The following is a 19750-nucleotide window of genomic DNA, read 5'->3' as shown; positions in this document are numbered from 1 at the left end:
TCATGTTTCAATCCTGTGACGATACAGGGCAGTAATCGAACATTCTCCTCCTGATGTTGCATAAGTACTAGAGAGACAACTTCAAAGCTTTTCTTTATTTTCCACTTGCTGCAGAACCTAGCAAGAACACATCTTCTGGTAGTTTAGTGTGTTGTACACGACATACACTACACTGCCAGTGCTGATGTTGACAGACGTGCCAACTCTCCCGATTTAAGTGGGAGACTCCCTATTTTTCCTTCTTCCTCCCGATCTCCCGACGGTGAAGACCGATCTCCCGATTTTAAGAGCAGTTTCAATACTTCCCTTACTATTTGAAAATCGTGCGCCTTCGATATATTGGTGGATGACAAGGTATGGCTGCTACTTGTCTATATTAACTTGGTAGATTGGTGCGGTGGCTGTCGGGAGCGGCAGTAGGTATAGCTCACGCTTCGTATCTACAAGGAAGTAAGGAACTTATCGTTGGCAGCGTTCGGAGACAAATGAATATCTTTCAACTAGTGCCAATTTCCTCCACTTCTGGTAGCACTAGCACAATCGTAAAGTTATCGTGGACAAGGAGTAGTTGATAGTTGTTCCAAGTGAAGTGATTAGCATTGTTGTGTCTAAAAGGCAGTGTTGCCAAGTTAGGGGATTTCCCCCTAAATTTAGGGGGAATTAAGCTGCCTTGGGGGAAGTTAGAGAGATAAATGTTTCAGGGGGAAAAATATTTAGCCCTCCCTTCCCCGCCCCTCCGCTCGACAATTTCACTCTTGACTCCCTTTTACCGCCTCACTACCCCACTTGCTTACCCGACGGTGTGATAAATTATTTAGGGGAATTTGAAGTGCAATATAGGGGGAAACGATGCGCGAGGGTTGGCATCACTGCTACAAGACCATTGTCTAGAACGTAGGCTCATTGTGTTCTCAGTTCTGTTGCGTTATTTGTGTACTCAGTAGTAGTTGTTGGTTGCGTATCTTGGAGGTGTTGATTATTTTTCATGCAGAATGGCGAAGAAATATGATGCAGTGTTCAGAAACATGTATAAGGAAGAGTTTCCGTGTTTAAGTGAATCGAGGAAGGGACAAATTTACGCATTTTGTAGTGTATGTAGATGTGACTTTTCAGTACCTCATGGCGGAAAATGCGACATTCTTAAACATGTGCAAACTAAAAAACACCAGGAGAGTGTCCATTGTGTAGAATGTAACCAGAAACTTCTCATGTAAACCCCAAAATGTAGATTCTGTGACGAATGCTGAGGCTTTATTTACCGCATTTATTGTAGAGCATAACTTGCCTATAAACTGTGCCGACCATGCTGGGCCTTTGTTTCGCAACATGTTTCCCGATTCTGAAATTGCGAAACGATATAGGTGCGCCAGAACAAAAACGACCGCTATCCTTACGGAAAAGTGCATGGAAGAAAAAGTGAAAGTTATTACGCACTTGCAGTCAAATCCATTCGCTGTTGCTACTGATGGTATTAATAAAACGGACTTCAAGTTATATCCTATTATTGTATCGTTCTTCAGCCCTGAACTCCGTGAAATTCAAAATTGCCTACTCTGTGCCTAATTTAAAAGGGGATGCCACAGGAGCTAATATTGCTGATCTTCTACTTTCAACTTTACAGGAATTCCGTATTTCATTAAACTGTCTGGCTTTCAGTGCCGATAATGCTCCTGTAATGGTAGGGCTAAAAAAGGGTGTGGCAGGATGTTTGAAGCAAGAAATTGCTAACTTAATCATGGTAGGCTGTTTTTGTCACCTAATTAATCTTGCTGCTGAGAAGGGGGTGGGGCGGCATGTTTGCTTTTAAACGTTGAAGAAAATATTATTGACATATTTTATTATTTGGAAAGGAGAGCAAAGAGGAAAGAGAAATTTAGAAAGTTTCAAACTTTACATGACACAGAAATGCGGAAAATTCTGAAACATGTGCCTACACAATGGTTATCGTTAAAAAGATGTTTGGATAGGATTTTGGAGCAGTGGGACCCTTTGGTTAGTTTATTCAAGAGTGAAATTGTAAGTAAGGATTCTGAAGTGGAAACTTTGAAGAATTATAAAATTGCAAAACATACTCAAAATGTAGATGTGTCTATTCATATCACATGTCCAAGCACTGTGATAAGATTTCACCAGACTCCTCACTTAAAAGAAAAACCCAATCATCAGTTTTACAGAAAACCATTGACACTGTGGACCACCATTGACACTGTGGACCATGCTTTATCATGTGAGGAACGACTATTCATGTTTCTGTCATCAAATTTACATAAATCTTTATGCCTTTTCCTTTCAAGTTTTATGCCTGTCTTTGAGAGCCCAAATGTAGCTCTTCAGTCAAGTGCCCCACAGATCCACTTATTGAGATCAATTTTGGAGGAACTATTGAAGAATGTGGTGGCAAGATTTGTGAGACCACTCACTATTAAAACCTCCAGCTCTCTTATTGATGTAGATTATCACACTCCAGCAAATCAAAAGGATGATTGTGATCTGATGATAGGGAATTCTACATTTGCTTTGGTGACCACTTTGAAGCCTGAGGAAAAGTCCATATTCTTTAAGGCTGTAAGAAAATGTTTCTTATCATCATGTGATTACATGATACACAAATTTCCATTCAAAGATGAAGTGTTAATGCAGGCAGAAGTTGCAAATATTTCTATAATTGGGAAAGCATCATTTTCCAGCCTTAGATTTTTCATAAACAGATTTCCTAATATTCTGACTAGCGAAAGTTAACACTTGGATACAGAAGTTGATATTCTTCACTCTCAGTTCTGTAAGTTACAGCTGTAAGAAACCAACTTGGCAGCAGAGAGAATTGATGTTCAGTGGGCGTTGGTAGGTCAGAAGAAATCGGCTGATGGGGTTCTTCAGTATGATAAACTTGCAAAGGTGATGCTGGCTATTTTGTCAATTCCACATAGTAATGCGGAATGTGAGAGAATTTTTAACACAGTTACAAAGACCAAAACTCAGTTCAGGTCCATGCTTTCAGAAACGCCTTTGGAGAAATTTTTGATTTTAAAATCAGTTCAAAAAGGCAAGTGCTTTGAGCAGAAATTTAGTTCAGAGTTTTTGAAGGAGGGTAAGTCTGCTACGGGTGTGCTGAATAAGTACCTACCGTAATCAAACGAATTCAGACTGGTAAACTATTCAGATTATTTGCTAAGCCTAACATGTACATCTTGTATAAAATTGATTTAAATTTGGGAAAGCTGTCTTACGGATATAAGATGCCATGCAAATATGGATTGCATTATGAAATGAAAATGTGTGATCATTTAACACTGATTTATTCATGCAAAAACTGTGCTAATGTCAAAACAGAAATCTAATATACGTTAATTTGTTTCCTCTGATCGTAATTTCGAACTGTAGTTCTCTCGAGAGTGCTTCATTTGAATATGTGTGAATCCAAAGAAACCTGCAGAGCTCATCATTCATATTGTTCAGCATCTTGAATGATAAATTATACAGTCTGAAGGCTCAGGTATGTCCATTATTTAGTATTTACATGTAAATAATAAAGCAAATGTAATTGAATTGTTTCAGTTATTGAATTATTGCAACTTTAATCGTCAGGGATGTGTTGTAATTCACAATAGTACACCACTAAAATTCTCCTGATTTTTCACTTTTGAAAGTTGGCATGTCTGTGTAGAGTTTGTGTCTAACCTCCCTCACATGATTTTGACAATCAGTCGAATCATCTCTTTGGACGTTGCATACATTGAAACTTCCTGGACTGTGCAAACTGTGTGCTGGACCAGGACTTGAAATAGGTGGTCTTCGCATCTTGCAAACAAGTGCTCTACCGACTGAGTTATCCAAGCACGACTCATGATCTGCCGTCTTAGTTTTACTTCCACCAGTACCATATCTCCTACCTACTGAACTTCATTCTGGATTGTATACATCGTCATCCGTGGTAGGTGTTCTTTGTTGCGATGACCATTGCTCGTCTTGCACATCTGTTCTGCCTATATCAAATTTCTGGCACCAAAATCACAACAGTTCTCATGATGTCACATTCACTACACAATCTTCCCCAAGTAGATGATGCACTGCAGCTGATAATATTTTCTTTAAGCCTAAAAATCTTATTACACTTCGCATTTCAATTGCCGACTGTGTGTCTGTGAATGCCTCAGTCTTGAAACTGTCTCAAAGTTCATCTGCATCTACCGACAGCATGTGAAAGCTGTGGTCTTCTCTTCTATATAGCCATGGAACTTTGGTTTGGACAAGGTATTTGCATACCCACATGGGCTCTTGTTACCGTGCTCACTTACAGAACCACATTCATTATTTTTACTTCCTGCACCAAGCTGTGACTTTACAATCCATTTACAAAGCCTCTCTGACAAAAATAGTGAATTTTTATGAAATTTGTGATAATTTTTGTGAGCATTTGCACATTAGGAGAAGCAGTTGATAAGTCTGTACCTTTTTATTCATTGTTTGCTTCCTTCCAGGCATAATAAAATAATTCCAGCCATGTTCTAGTTTTGGGGAAGTAACTTCCACATCATTTTGTAAATAACTTTGAAAATGCTTTAGATTTCTCTCGGTTGTTAGTGGTGGAGGATGGCTGCATGACACATTCTGTACAGTGGGAGGCGGAGAATATTGCGCAGTGTCACAGGTGTGCTCTTACTTTTCTATCCCACATCATATGCCCCTTCTGTTCTCCACCCTGCTACCTGGCAATACTGGGATATGCTCAGTTTGGGCGGACTCACTCAGATTCACTCTTGTCGTCGTCCTCCTCCTCCTTCTCCCCCTCCTTCCCTCCTCCTCCTCAGTCCGAAGGCTGGTTTGTATTCTCTTCTTGTCTAAACTCTTTATCATCCATATTTGACTTCCATACATGGCTACACTTCATACAAATACTTTCAGAGAAGACTTCCTAACACTTAAATCTATAATCGATGTTAAAAAATTTCTCTTCTTCAGGAACACTTTTCTTGCTATTGCCAGCCTAAATTTGATCTCCTCTCTACTTCAAACATCATCAGGTTATTTGTTGCCCAAGTAACAAAGCTCACCTACTACTGTATCGTTTCCTAATCTGATTCCTTCAACACCACGTGATTGAATTTGATTACATTCAATTATCCTTGTTTTGCTTTTGTTGGTGTTCGTCTTATATCTTCCTTTCAAGACACTGTCCATTCCATTAAACTGCTCTACCAAGTCCTTTGCTATCTCTAACAGAATTACGAGGGTTGAATGAAAAGTAATGCCTCTCCCTTCATTAATTGGTTTTGGATGGGAATATTTTAATAAATCAAATGCAGAAATAATCCTTAGAATGTGATCTTTAATTACCAATATTCACTTTTTCCCCATAATCACCAGCCAATTGGATACATTCCTGCCAATGATGAAGTAGTTTCCCGAAGCCATCATGGAAGAAGTCGACACTTTCCGCAACCACAGTCTCACAGTTCTCTCAACGTCTTCATCAGAAGCATAATGATGTCCCCCAGATCATCTTTCATTATCGGGAACAGATGGAAGTCAGGCGGTGCTAAATCTGGACTGTATGGAGGATGCCGTACGGTGGTGAGATTCAGTCTCTGAAGTTCTGCTGTGGTGACATGTGAAGTGCATGGTTTAGCATTGTCATGCTGGAGGAAAACATTTCCCTTTTCCTTTCGGACCCTTGTTAGCCGTCGTTTCAGAGTTCACAGCGTTGTGATGTAACACTCTGAATTTATTGTTGCTCCACAGTCAAGGAAATCAACATGGATAACACCATGTGCATTCCAGAACACTATGGTCGTGATTATTCTAGCTGAGGGATGCACCTTGAATTTCTTTTTCTGGGGCAAATCTTTGTGTTGATATTCCGTAGACAGACATTTCGTCTCTGGGTCATAATGGTGTACCCACATTTCATCTCCTGTCGCAGTTGAATGGAATAAGGCATCACCTTCATTCTCATAACGTGAGAGGAGTTCCTGGCAAATTTCAAGTCTGTGCACTTTCATTTCAGGAGTTAGCATCTGGGATATCCATCGTGCACGGATCTTCTGCTAGCCAAGCAAAGCACTAATATGACCCACACATTCTTGTGAAATGCCAATTGTGTTTGCAATTTGTCTCTGAATGGTACGATCGTCCTGAATCAGTCTACTTTGCTTGTGAAACTCTGTGGTTGCTGTCACAGGCTGACCAACTCTTTGTTTGTCATTTAGGTCAGATGTTCCCGTCTCATTATTAAACTTATTCGCCCAATGACGCACAGTACTCACAACACAATCACCATAAACTGCTTTCATTCTCTGATGAATCTCCTTCGGGGTGACACCTTCTGCTGTCAAGAATTCAATGACTGCAGGTTGCTTAAATCACATTGACTGACCGTCTGCACAGGTTCCATACTTCACACTGTAACAACACAACCGTTCAGTGCTAAGGCTTCCCGGCTACTGGAGCTGTAGAGAAGAGGCTACGGAACAAGCCAGTACCTGCCACATACCAATGCTGCCAACTGTTGAAAAGTTATGAAAGTGGAGGCATTACTTTTCAGTCAACTCTCGTACAATGTTATTGGAAAATCTCAGTGTGTTTATTTCTTCTCCATGAACTTAAATTCTTGTTGTGTGCGATTGTAATACTTGTGTTTGCTGTAAGTCACCCTTATTAATCACGACAGTGATTTAATAGCCTCACTACACATACACTAAATAAAAAATCAACACCTAATGTTCTGCGTGGTCCCCAAACTGCACACTGCAAACTGTATGTTGTAGTCATTGGGACAGTGCTATCCTGGTTGTTGGTTCTTCACTTAGAACTTTGGCATTTACATCTGAAAAGAGTGACATGACTAGTGATGAGTAAGTGTATGATGGATTATGGTTCCCATAAGACATTGGATAGTTTAGTATGGAGGAAAATATAGACTGGTGAAAGATGGTATGGTGTCTAATTTTTGGTGGTGGTGGTAACAGTAGTAATAGTAATTCTCCTGCCCCCTGCTTTGGAAAATGTTTCATTTAAAGTGGAGTGCCATGGGGTGTTGAATGAGTGACATTGCTCATTAATGAACAACACATTTAGATGGGTACTGGATGCAATAGATGTATGATGTCAAAGTAGGCACCTTAGATATGACTGCTATTAGTGGGTTTCTCAAGCACATCCAATTCAGACCAGCAAGTAGAAGCAGCTAGACAATTTTCTCTGACAGTATTCATCAACTGTCCTGTTAGAATGTGCTGTGTTCAAAATTTTTTTTGTGTCTTGTTATTTTCTGCCTAGAGTTCTGTGTGCACTTTTTGATGCTGTCAATTTGTGTTGTCACTTGAGAGGTGGAGGGCATTGATCCAAATATTTTTCATTCATGAATAATGTATATTTTGGACTGGTAACCAAGAAGGGCTCAGTATCTGAAGAATGGAATAGCTGGCTAGATTTCTGGCTTTTAGCACATAACAGCTTACTTGTGGTTAACACCTGACTGACTTTGTTCCCTTTGCCTCGTCTCCTTTCAGTTTTTTCATTTACTCAAATCTGGCAGGAAATGCCATATGATAACTCTTGCATTGTCTCTGTATTTTTATACATTTGGATGTAGAGTCCAACAAGCGTTCATGTAGTGAGGTGTGTAACATTTTGTTTATCACCAGCATTGGTTCCAGAATCGCCATAAAAGCAGAGTGTGGTCATTAGTTTTTATTTCTTGAATAACTATTGTCAGGCTGCTACCAAAGTCCCTGAAACGTCATGTGTGTGGAGCACATTGTGTGGAGAGGACATCCTAAAGTGAAACACAGCTCTGGAATTTGTAAATGTTGCCATGGTGACACTGCCATGTTCACAACTCGAGGTTGCACATATTCAATCGATGTGTGACCAACATGGTGTAGCAACAAATGGCCGCCTAGTAGCATTGGCAACATAACCCCTGCTGTCGCAGACATTCTCTCATTGGCTCGACTCGTCTTCATCATCATCAGCTTTCTGCTATATTAGCGGGTCCTTTGCCTCTCCATTTTCTGCAATCCATTGCTTCCTTCTTAAGGCTGCTGTATGTTGTACCATCCATCACGTCTTCCAGTATCTGACATCTCTTCCTTCCTAGCTTCCTTTTCCCTTTTACATAACCTTCTAAAACTGTTTTTATCGGCCCATCAGTCTTTCTTAATATATACCCAATCCAATTTCTTTTCCTTCTTTTTATTACATCTAGTGACTGTATTTTCTCTCCCACTCGTCTCAGTACCTCCTCATTTTTTACTCTGTCCATCCAACTTCTTCTTTCCATCCTCCACCATGTCAACATTTCAAAAGCCTCCTACCTTTCTCTGTCTTTCTTACTCAAAGTCCATGTTTCAGCGCCATACAGAAGAACACTCTATACAAATCATTTTATGAGTCTTTTCCTCAGTTGTCTGTCCAGAATGCTGCAGAAAATTCTCCTTTTCTTATAAAATGCCTCATTTGCCATTGCTATCCTTGTTTTAATTTCTTTGCAGCACTTCCAGTCAGTGTCTATCCTGCTTAAAATTTTGCACCTGTTCTAATATTTCTCCATTCGGCATAAAGAAATAAAAATTATTTTCTCCTAGTGCTAATACTTTCGTTTTCTTTGTGTTAATTTTCATTCCATGATTTTTCCATTAGCTTCAATGGTGTCCACAAAATCCTGTAATTCTTTTTCCCCTGTGGCTAGAAGGGCTATGTCATCAGCAAACCTCAAACAACCTACTCTTCTTCCTCCAATTTCTACTCCTATGTCGTCTAATGAGCATTGGTCAATCAAATTTTCCAAGTAGAGGTTGAAAAAGGTAGGTGATAGACAGCATCCTTGTCTTACTCCTTTTCCTAGTCCGATCCAGTTTGTTCTTCCTCCACTCACTTTAACTGAGGCTTTTTGATTCAGATATAATGAGTTTACAAGTCTTCCGATTTTCCAGTCCTCTGTCCTTTCCCTCATTATAGTCGCCAGCTTGTCCCAAGCCATTGTCAAATGCCTTTTCTAGATTGATGAAGCACATATAGAGGTCTCCTCTTTTTTTTCAATTAAAAACTTTCTCCCAAGATTCGTAGGAGCCGTATTGCATCTTTGGTGCCTGTATTCCATCTAAAGCCCTGCTGCTCCACGCCAAGGTTCTCCTCCATTACTTTTTCAAGTCTCTTATTAATTATTCTTAACATCACTTTGGCTGCATGTGAAATGAGGCTGATTGTCCTGTGCTCACTGCATGTCTTGGTTCCTTATTTTTTCGACAATGGAATCATCACTGTTGGCACAAAGTCCTCGGGCCATTCACCACTGTCATATATTTTATTACATAACCTCAACATTTCTCTTATTCCATCTTGGTTCAAGCATTTTAATATTTCCCCCAGTATCGTATCTGTAACTAGTGCTTTGCCATTTTTCATTGCAGCTACAGCAGACTTCACTTCTTACATTATGATGGTTGGTCCTTCCTCGTCATCACGTTTGCTGTTGAGTGATTTAAGTTCCAGAGTATCTGGTTTGCAATCTTTGTCATATAGCTCTTTTAGATATTCTTCCCATCTCTGGAGGTCATTATCACGATCTTTGTACACTACCTCTTTGTCTTTACTAAAAATTTCTGTAGTAGCACTTCCTTCTCTGTTTTGATCCCATGTCATAGGCGTTACTCTGTTGTATAGTAAGTCGTATCTTCCCTTCCCGTCCAGTTGTTCAATTGCATAACATTCCTCTTTTAACCATTTTTTCCCAGCCTGCCCAGTTTCTCTTCGCAGTTCATTATTTAACCTTCGGTACATCTTTCTCGCATCTTCAGTGTTCTTGTTTTCAAATTTTCTTCTCTCCTCCATCTTGGAAATCATTTCTTGTGTGACCCGTGTTTTTTTTTACCCTTTTCCCTTTTACATATCCTATATTTTGCTGTCCTGCTTCCTTGACTTCAGCCATGGGGTTGGGAGCTGTGGAGTACGAGGTGCATTCAAGTTCTAAGGCCTCCGATTTTTTTTTCTCCGGACTGGAAAGAGATAGTAACATGCGCATTGTTTTAAAATGAGGCCGCGTTCATTGTCAATACGTCCCAGAGATGGCAGCACCGTACGGCAGATGGAATTTTACCGCCAGAATGAGAACTGTTTTAAATACTTAAAATGGCGGCGTTTTCTTTACTTGAACAGCGTGCATTCATTCGTTTTCTGAATTTGCGTGGTGTGGAACCGATTGAAATTCATCGACAGTTGAAGGAGACATGTGGTGATGGAGTTACGGATCTGTCGAAAGTGCGTTCGTGGGTGCGACAGTTTAATGAAGGCAGAACATCGTGTGACAACAAACCGAAACAACCTCGGGCTCGCACGAGCCGGTCTGACGACATGATCGAGAAAGTGGAGAGAATTGTTTTGGGGGATCGCCGAATGACTGTTGAACAGATCGCCTTCAGAGTTGGCATTTCTGTGGGTTCTGTGCACACAATCCTGCATGACGACCTGAAAATGCCAAAAGTGTCATCCAGGTGGGTGCCACGAATGCTGACAGATGACCACATGGCTGCACGTGTGGCATGTTGCCAAGCAATGTTGACACGCAATGACAGCATGAATGGGACTTTCTTTTCGTCGGTTGTGACAATGGATGAGACGTGGATGCCATTTTTCAATCCAGAAACAAAGCGCCAGTCAGCTCAATGGAAGCGCACACATTCACCGCCACCAAAAAAATTTCGGGTAACCGCCAGTGCTGAAAAAATGATGGTGTCCATGTTCTGGGACAGCGAGGGCGTAATCCTTACCCATTGCGTTCCAAAGGGCACTACAGTAACAGATGCATCCTACGAAAATGTTTTGAAGAACAAATTCCTTCCTGCATTGCAACAAAAATGTCCGGGAAGGGCTGCGCGTATGCTGTTTCACCAAGACAACGCACCCGCACATCGAGCTAACATTACGCAACAGTTTCTTTGTGATAACAACTTTGAAGTGATTCCTCGTGCTCCCTACTCACCTGACCTGGCTCCTAGTGACTTTTGGCTTTTTCCAACAATGAAAGACACTCTCTGTGGCCGCACATTCACCAGCCGTGCTGCTATTGCCTCAGCGATTTTCCAGTGGTCAAAACAGACTCCTAAAGAAGCCTTTGCCGCTGCCATGGAATCATGGCATCAACGTTGTGAAAAATGTGCACGTCTGCAGGGCGATTACGTCGAGAAGTAACGCCAGTTTCATCGATTTCGGGTGAGTAGTTAATTAGAAAAAAAATCGGAGCCCTTAGAACTTGAATGCACCTCGTACCACTAAATGAGTCAGGAGTACACTACACATCAGAGGCTGCTACCCAGGTAGCTGACTGTGTGTGGGATGCACACAAGGGTTGGTTTTGAATTAAGTGACTCTCCATCCAGTCCAAATACTCCCCCCCCCCCCCCCCCCCTACACACACACACACACACACACACACACACACACACACACACACACACACACACACACACACACACAGATGACGGTGTCAGAATCGTAGTAGTAAACTGCAAAAGCATTTGGAACAAAGTGCCAGAGCTTGCAGTGCTCCTGAAAAGCAGTGAAGCTCACATAATACTAGGTACAGAAAGCTGGTTGAAACCTGAAATTGATAGCACTGAGATTTTTTGGGAAAAGTAATGTGCGTAACAAAGGGTTGAGTAATTGGAAATGGAGGTTGTGTATTTGTCGCAGTAGAAAAGAAAGTCAAATCCACCAAGATAGAAATTGAAGTTGCATTTGAGATGCAAAGCTATGAGATACAAAGTTCACAATGTGTCAGGAACCAATATCATCACCGGTATCCTTATTTGCATGATGTGCTTTCTTGGTAGAAATGCTTGGTTGCTCGATTTCAACCCCAAGTAGCCAAAGCTAATTCTTTGGCTTCTACGAAAAGCTGGTTGAAAGTATCATCAACATTTTTCTCTGTGTCAGTAGTTCATTTTTGAGAACCCTAACAATGTTGATTAACTCTGCAAAATCTGCATCTTGGTGCTGAAGTTGACGACAGATTGACTCATCCAGTGTAACCAGATAAAGTATAACTGAGTGGTTGACAAAATCTCCCTTGGTGGTGGCTGCTGATAGAAGCATTGTGGGATGTGATCTTGTTGTCAAATTCATGAATCTTTCCCAGAGCCGAAACAACAAAACTATATATTTTCTTGAAATCTTGTGCACTGCAAAGACACTCAGTCCAACTAGTTAGTGTGGTATGTATCAGACCCCTGACTCAAACTTCGGTTAATGGTTCAAGGGCATATTTAATATTGTCCTATACTTTGGTGACCCAAAGAAATTATGTACCACTTCCAGAGTTCCTAGTGGATGTTGCATGTGTTTTATATCTTTCGTTTTGTTCATCGTGATTATGCCAGCCTTAAGGTAAGTGTTACTTGCATGGATGTTGAAATATTCAGAAGGTTCCACTTTGAAAATTTGGAGCTTACCAGGGCTCCACCATTTAGATAACTACCTTTACCAGATTTTGTCTTAGTAAAAAATGTGCAGGACTTTCAGAAGGCAGTGTCCTCTTTGGATGATCATACTAACCAAAAATATTTCTCCATCCAACTTTTGTTGAACTTATGATATTGGCCACTTTGCAAATTGAGGGGAAATTTGTAAATTGTGTTGGGTACAAAAAGGTTTGAAAATGCAGTTTCATGTGGCCATCAACTTTTTCGTTATTTGTTAGCAAATAATTACTTATGTCCTACTTGCTGGCTGGTGATGGACTGTTAGAGCTTCATGTGTCAGTGAAAGATCTTGATTTTGCTTCAGGACCCTAGAAAAGTGATGTTGAATTAGCAGCAATAATACTTTTGTTGTTTGAAAACAGCAATAGTGGCAATTGTGTTGGGCCATCCATTTTCCTGAGAATACAGTTTTTCTTCTAGTCATGGAGAACTAGTTCAAAATGTTTCCACCCCTTTTGTTCTGTGGTGAATTGCCTTAGCTCTCAAAATCAAGATTTCAGTATACGAGCTTCAATAACACCGACTTTTACAAAACTGTTGTGTCAACATTGTAACAGCTGGTAATGCATAGAATCTTGTACGAAACAATGTGTCCACCATCTCTATAAGGCCCCCCTCCCCGCGGGGACTTTCCACACTTTGGCAGGTTTGTGCTTGGATACCACGGGCCCCCGGCTTTTGCAGCATCTTTTCTCTTCCGTGCTGTAGGTTTATCCTCTTGCTATTCCTTTTCCTCTCCCTCGGAGAACATGTCTGTTTTTTTTGAGAATGTGTTCCACATTTTCAGTAGCTGACATAAGAACAGTCTCACCACTGTTTTTCATTCCTTTTTTCCTTTCTTCATTCACTTTCTCCTATCCTTCCTCTGATTTAGTGTTTGAGGCTCCTCTTTTTCTTCTTCCTCCCTGTGCTCTCCTGAAGGCCAGCCCATGCATCTGACGTGTTGATTGGGTAGCACATAATTCCCAACCCCGGGTTGACAGATAGGATCTGCATATACCCCTTGGTACAGTCCAGGCCCAGGTAGGGGTGCTTGCCTGAGCTGCTTTCTTCCCAAATTGCCGATTGGTCCCTCTGTCAGGTGTTTGGGAGGTATGACCTGAAGAGTGAACAATCACCTAAGGTGGATGAGCCCCTTCTGGGGAGGGGGGGGGGGGCAGTTGGAAGGAGTGCAGGGGGGGGGGGGGGGGGCAGTTGGAAGGAGTGCGCCATTGGAGATGCTGGCAGTCATGGGGGATTTTCTCACAATGAATCAGTCATCATCTTCCCAGTCCACACCTACCAGAATTAAACAGAATGAAGCTCCAGATTCAATGACACTCCCAGCTACACCATGGTTCCTCGTGGTTTCACGTACTGAAGGCGGTCAGTCCTGTGCAACAGTAAATCCATTTCTTATTCAGAGAGGTGGTGAGATCAATTGCTGGCCCTGTGAAATCCTGCTCTCATTTACGTGGTGGCACTTTGCCACTGATTCTCAAGCACAACAACTGCTTCCTGTTGTGCTTCTCCATGACTATCCTGTTCATGTCAAGTCCCATAGAACTCTGAATTCTTCCCGTGGGGTTATTTACACTAGGCTGCTCAATGGCCTGACTGAGGCAGAAATTCAAACATACCACTCTGATCAGGGTGTCATTGGTGTCCATCAAGTGATCTTAGTGCCCACACACACTTTGTTCCTCACCTTTGATAGAGTGCTGCTTCCGTCTAAGCAATTACAATGGCAACCATTGCCTCTTGTCCCATGTATCTCGGTGAGCAAGCTGTCCAGGAGATCTAGGTGATGGAAAAAGTGCCTTACCCGTTTGGCAATGACGTAATTGTACTCAGTATCATTACTTTATTGCAATTTGTTGGGTGGTTATAAGTTTTAATTTTGATTTTAAACTTCACTACAGTGGAAAGATCAGTATAATGTCAATAATATTGTTGTTCAACTATGGAAAATCCAGGTTGGAATATAACAGTATTAAAATATTGTTGTTTTTATATGTATGGAGTCTCCTGTTACTGTTTAGTGAAACAAGTTTATATTTATGATTGAAAAATATAATCTGTGAATGTTCTTTCTTAGTTTTGGAATAAGCTGCTGTTTTTCAAACTTAATCACTTGCGTGGCCTGGGTAATACTGGAATGTTCACTTTGTGATACGAACAGACGTTTTTAGCAGAACCATCAGACATGCCATACATCGACAGTACCTTCATTTTTTACAGTTACTGCCCTCACCACATTCAAAAGTGCCTCCCTTTCATCCTTAGCACTGATGGGGCACAAGACAGTGGAACACACAGCATGGACTGCAGAACAAAAAGAAATCGCTTTGGTCTTGTCACATTCAAAGTAGTAGCAATTACATCAAACATATATCGTTGTTGTTTTAGAAGCATTTGATGTTACAGACAAACAAAAATAGTTTCCCTCTCTCACTGTATCTTCCCTTCAACAAGTTACAGTGAAAATTTTGTCAAGTAGCCTATGTGACAAGTTGTATGTATATTTTATGTTACAATAATTATACTTTATTTACATTATCTGCCTTATAAATACTTTAATAGAATCCTTAAGTGCTTCACATAAATTGATGAGCCAAAACGTTAGAGAGTAGACCTGTGGCACTACAGCAGTAATTCTGCATCCCATAGATTCTACAAGACCTTGATAAGTTTTCAGAGGTGTGTGGTACCAGACATCCACACACAGGTGAAGCAGTTTCCATAAATCAAGGTCCAGTGGTTTGTGGGCACAGAATCCCAGTTGAGTTCTGTTGGTTCAGTTGAGGTGAATTTTGGGGCCAAGAAATCAGCACGAGTTCACTGTCATGCTCTTCAAAACTTTATAGCACTATTCTGACAATGACAGTTATCTTACAGAAAAATGTTATCGCTATTGGGGAAGATGTTGAGCATGAGTGGATATGAGTGGTCCGCAGTAATGTTCACATAGTCCACTGCTGACTATGCCTTCGATTACCACCACTGGTCCTTTGGGAGCCCAGGTGAACATCAGCCATAGGATAATAATGCCCCACCTCCCCCAGACCACTCAGTTTCCAAGACACAGTGCATGTCACAGGCAGCTTTTTATCCTCATCCCGATGTATTTGGGCAGGACTATCAGCATTGTGTAACAGTAAATGTGATCTGTCCAACCAAGTGACATGTTTCTGTTGATCCAGAATCCAATCTTGATGAATTCGTGTGCAATGCAGTTGCAATTGACAGCATTGTCAGGTCAACATTGGAACATGTATGGGTCATTCATAGCTGAGCCCCACCTCCAGCAATGTGGACTGAATGATGTGCACCAAAATACTTGTGCCTGCACCAGCTTTGTTCTCTGTCATCTTATCTGCCACAGATCGCTACCTATTCTCCTTGATAGTTGGGGCCAGCCTCTGATTTCCATGTTCTGTGATGAGATGTGGACATTTGACATCTTATTGTTTACCCACAGATTCACTGTCCTTCAACCACTTTCCATAAGTTCTCACAACAGTAGTACGTGGACAGCCAGCCAGCTTTGCAGTTTTCAGGATGATCGTCCCCAGGTGTTGCACCATAACAGTCTGTCATTTATCAGAGTCGCTTGTGTCAGTGGATTTCTCCTTTTGCAGATGTACCTTTGTTAGAATGCTTTCCCATTCATCTCTGCTCTGCTTACATAATTTCCCTACCATGTTCCATTCATGCAGTGCCACTTGATAACATTAGTTCCTGCAGTTGGCATTGGTCTTCCTATTTTGGCTCATCAGTGTGTGTTGCTGTAGACATTAGAGCCTATACGAGATACACCAATTACTGAAATATGGAACAGTTATTAAAGTAAGAGTCTCCAGTTACTAAGAACCAGTTTGTAAGTGCTAGCCTTTGATGTTGTTTTCTTTTTTCCTTTTACTCTTGTTTCAGCTGTTGTAGGCTCAAAGAGAAAAGTAGTTTCATCATCTGATCTGTATCTCTTTTTTTTTTTCAGGCAAAGAACCAAAAGTCATATGTGAGCAGTGTGTAACAACGAATGTGAAAAAGGCTCTTAAAGCGGAACATACAAACCGCTTGAAGACGGCATTTGTGAAAGCACTGCAGCAAGAACAGGAAATAGAGCAACGTCTGGCTCAGGCAGGCGGGGCGTCTCCCGAGCCTGTGGCTGCCGCGGCAGCTGTGGCGGCAGTGGCAGCCGTGGCAGCAGCACCTCCTCCTCCACCTCCCGCAGCACCGAAACCTGCAACGCCTACTCGTCAGCACGCTCCGACTCCCCCTCCTCCCCCACCGCCGACACCTCCGGCGCGGGAACACCCGTTGGCCAAGCTAGCGGCTGAAACTGCGGCTGCGGCTGCCGGCAAGTTTGGAGCTACGTCAGCTCATCACGTTGCTGCAGCCTTACATCAGCAGCTGCTCCGTGGCCTCCCTCCACATCAGCCATTACCTGCACACGTGCTTTCCGCTTTCAACCCGATGCTCTATCCGTACCAGCTCGCTGTTGCTGGCAGCAAAGGACCGGTCGCGACTGCTGCCGCCAATTTAGTAGAACTGCAGCGTCAGGCAGTTGACCTCCAACGTCAGTATCTTCTCGATATGATTCCTCCACCTTCACCTTCGCCCTCTCGCTCGCACATTAACAATTGGAAGACGTGATGGCCGCCCGCTCCCTGGGATCTCGCTGGCCGGTAGACCCCGGCTCGTGTTTCCGCAGGGTCTCCGGTGATTGCCAGCAATATTCTGGTGGATGTAATTTATACAGTCTGTCTAGGTGACATTTCTGAATAGTGGATTGTATCTGAAACGAGTAACGTGATGTAGTTCATTGAGGAATGCTGTACCTGAAAGTGAGATTTTCAGCTGGTGTCTGAATGAAATGGCATTTCTGCTTAAGAAGCTTAATGCCATTTTCTGTTTCGGGTATATGTGTAGCGGGTTTTCTAAGAATGTACAAAATTTGAAGGAAGCTTTTAAGCAAGTGAATTGAGGCTGTTAAATACAAAGATCTTAGTAAGAATGTTTAGGGGTACTTTAAGAAAAAAATATTTCTCAGTAATTTGTCAGGTGTGACATATAGATTTTATTATCCGTAATGCATGTTTTTAAATAATGGAGCATTTTTCACTAAAATGGTTGTGGCCATCTGCAGTGTATTCTCTTGTTCTGACACTGTAGAATTACTGTATAATGGAAATGGCTCTTGGTGCACAGATGGAGTATTGGGATTCCAGTCATTGTGTTCTTTGCCAGTATTTACACAGCTTATTTATTTTGTTTGAACAGTTATGACTAGTTTTTGTATGAACATGCACATGGCAAACTTTCTGGCGTTGTCATTCGTTTTTAGAGGATGTGTTTTTAGGATGGCTGGTTTGATTTGATTCTCTTTCTCTGTCTGAAGTGTGTGTGCGTGTGTGTGTGTGTGTGTGTGTGTGTGTGTGTGTGTGTGTTTTTGAGAGAGACAGAGTGAGAGTGGGTGGGTGGGGCTAGAAGAAAAAGGGAATTCATTTAAGAGTTTATGCTCATTTGTATTTATTAAGGTTTTTCCTTTTTTGTTCTGTGAATTAACTGAAAGGAGTATATTGTATTATCTTTTCAAACATTAGTGTTTAAAAGGTCTTGTAGCCACTACAAATTGTATATTTATTTCTTTTGTATAATTTATTGAATACCTGTGTGTGTGTACGTGTGTGTATGCTCTGTAAACAGCTTTTATTGTTTCTGTTATTACCTCTGTAGTGAATTTCTAGTTTGTGATGGAAGTGTAAATCTAAGCTGTAGATAATGTATTACATCGTAGGAGAATTTCACAGTGTCCGTATCTGTCATGTCCCTTGTGCATCTGTAATCTCAGTCACTTTGTCAATTTTTCTGATAAAGAAGTTGTAATCTCCATTGTCATCATATAACAGGTATCAAATTTCTGGGAATTTCAGGTAACCGAAATCACCTCATTGTTTGGTATAAATGGTGCTAACAGTAGTGTACCTTAAAATGTGCAGTACTGAACATCCAAGCACATTTTAGTGTCCTACTGCTAGGATATAAATATAGTCGTTTTTGCCATGAGTTTGCAGGGATTTTACTGTAATACATAAAATATATTTTACGAATGACAGGTTTATTCTTGCTGTTGTGTGATGGTTATATACCTTTGATCGACAAAGCTCATAATTAAGAAATAAAAAATTTGATTTGCTACTCGTGTTGCGAGAATTGCCAGTTAAATTGGCAAAACAGAAATCAGGGTGATGTATCTATAATTTGGGTGCCTGCCGTACACATTGTGGAGTGTAAGGGGGTTCTTGCCTGTCAGTTATCTAGTCGTTGAGCATTCTCGTTTCTTTGTGTTATTAGTTTGTGCAGTATTTCAGTTATTTGATTGTAGCTAACGAGAGATGCCGATCTGAATTACCATGATTTTGTTCAACCAACTTTTCTTGTCATTTCAGAATTGTGCTTTTTTCATATTTGTATGAAAAAACTTGTGACTTTGTTTTGGAAAGCTTATGTCTTACTGAAACAGTACTAATCAACTTATTAAATATTTTTGATTTTATTGTTTATTTATAGCTGTTGGCACCCTTTTTGTTTTGACTCATTCTAAAATGTTACCTCAAAGCTTTCCCAAAATATACGTAAATCAGAAACTTGTGCATTGTAGATAGTAGTAATTTTTTACAAGACCTTGAAACACTGGATGTATAGAGAATTACTGCGTACAATGCATTCTTCGACAAGTTGATGTTAGTGTACATAAATAATTTGAATGCACATTTACATTGACAGTGTAAATGTATTTGTGGTTTATGAATCTTGTAGATTTGTTTCTCATGAATTTAATTTAAAACTGTTGAAAGAATGTGACAGTAAATTTATGGCAAGTTGACTGAACAGCAGTCGGCAACTATGTTCTCTCTGTAAAAATAATCCCTCCAGTTCATTAATTTTGCTAACTATTTCCTTGCATTTCATGTTGCTATGTAATTTGTATGTAAACATTTCCATATGTATAAAAATAGAAAGATTAAAATCTTACGTTGGAAAATGTAATAACGATATCTGATGAATTCATTGTTGGCAGTTGTTACATTTTGCCTACTTGAGTATTCTGCTTGAAGCATGTGTGGACTACATCCTCCTCCTTGTCGGTGTGGATGAAGATTTTTGACACCCTAACAACAATGTTCTACCAACAAAAAATAATGAGGTTTCCTTTGTGATGGCTCTCTTTGTTTATGTGGTACTAAATTGTGGTATGTAAGCAAATAATAGGTCAAGTTCCAAAAAAATGT

At 40.8% G+C, this 19750-nt stretch overlaps 1 protein-coding gene across 5 annotated transcripts in view; it reads left to right on the top strand.

Annotated features, from left to right (window-relative positions):
* Window positions 1-19486, top strand: part of LOC126484144 (transcriptional repressor p66-alpha) — a 94607-nt gene extending 75121 nt beyond the window's left edge. For all 5 annotated transcript variants that reach the window (XM_050107542.1, XM_050107538.1, XM_050107539.1 and 2 more), the window contains one exon: window positions 16453-19486. In XM_050107542.1, coding sequence (XP_049963499.1) covers window positions 16453-17111 — 659 coding nt within the window. In that variant the 3' untranslated portion in view covers window positions 17112-19486. The remainder of the gene's footprint in view (window positions 1-16452) is intronic.
* Window positions 19487-19750: the final 264 nt, after the last annotated feature.

This window comes from Schistocerca serialis, chromosome 6 (assembly GCF_023864345.2).
Source record: "Schistocerca serialis cubense isolate TAMUIC-IGC-003099 chromosome 6, iqSchSeri2.2, whole genome shotgun sequence".
Taxonomy (NCBI): domain Eukaryota; kingdom Metazoa; phylum Arthropoda; class Insecta; order Orthoptera; family Acrididae; genus Schistocerca; species Schistocerca serialis.
Note: the sequence above shows the minus strand (reverse complement) of the source record. Positions and strands in the feature narration are given on the sequence as shown.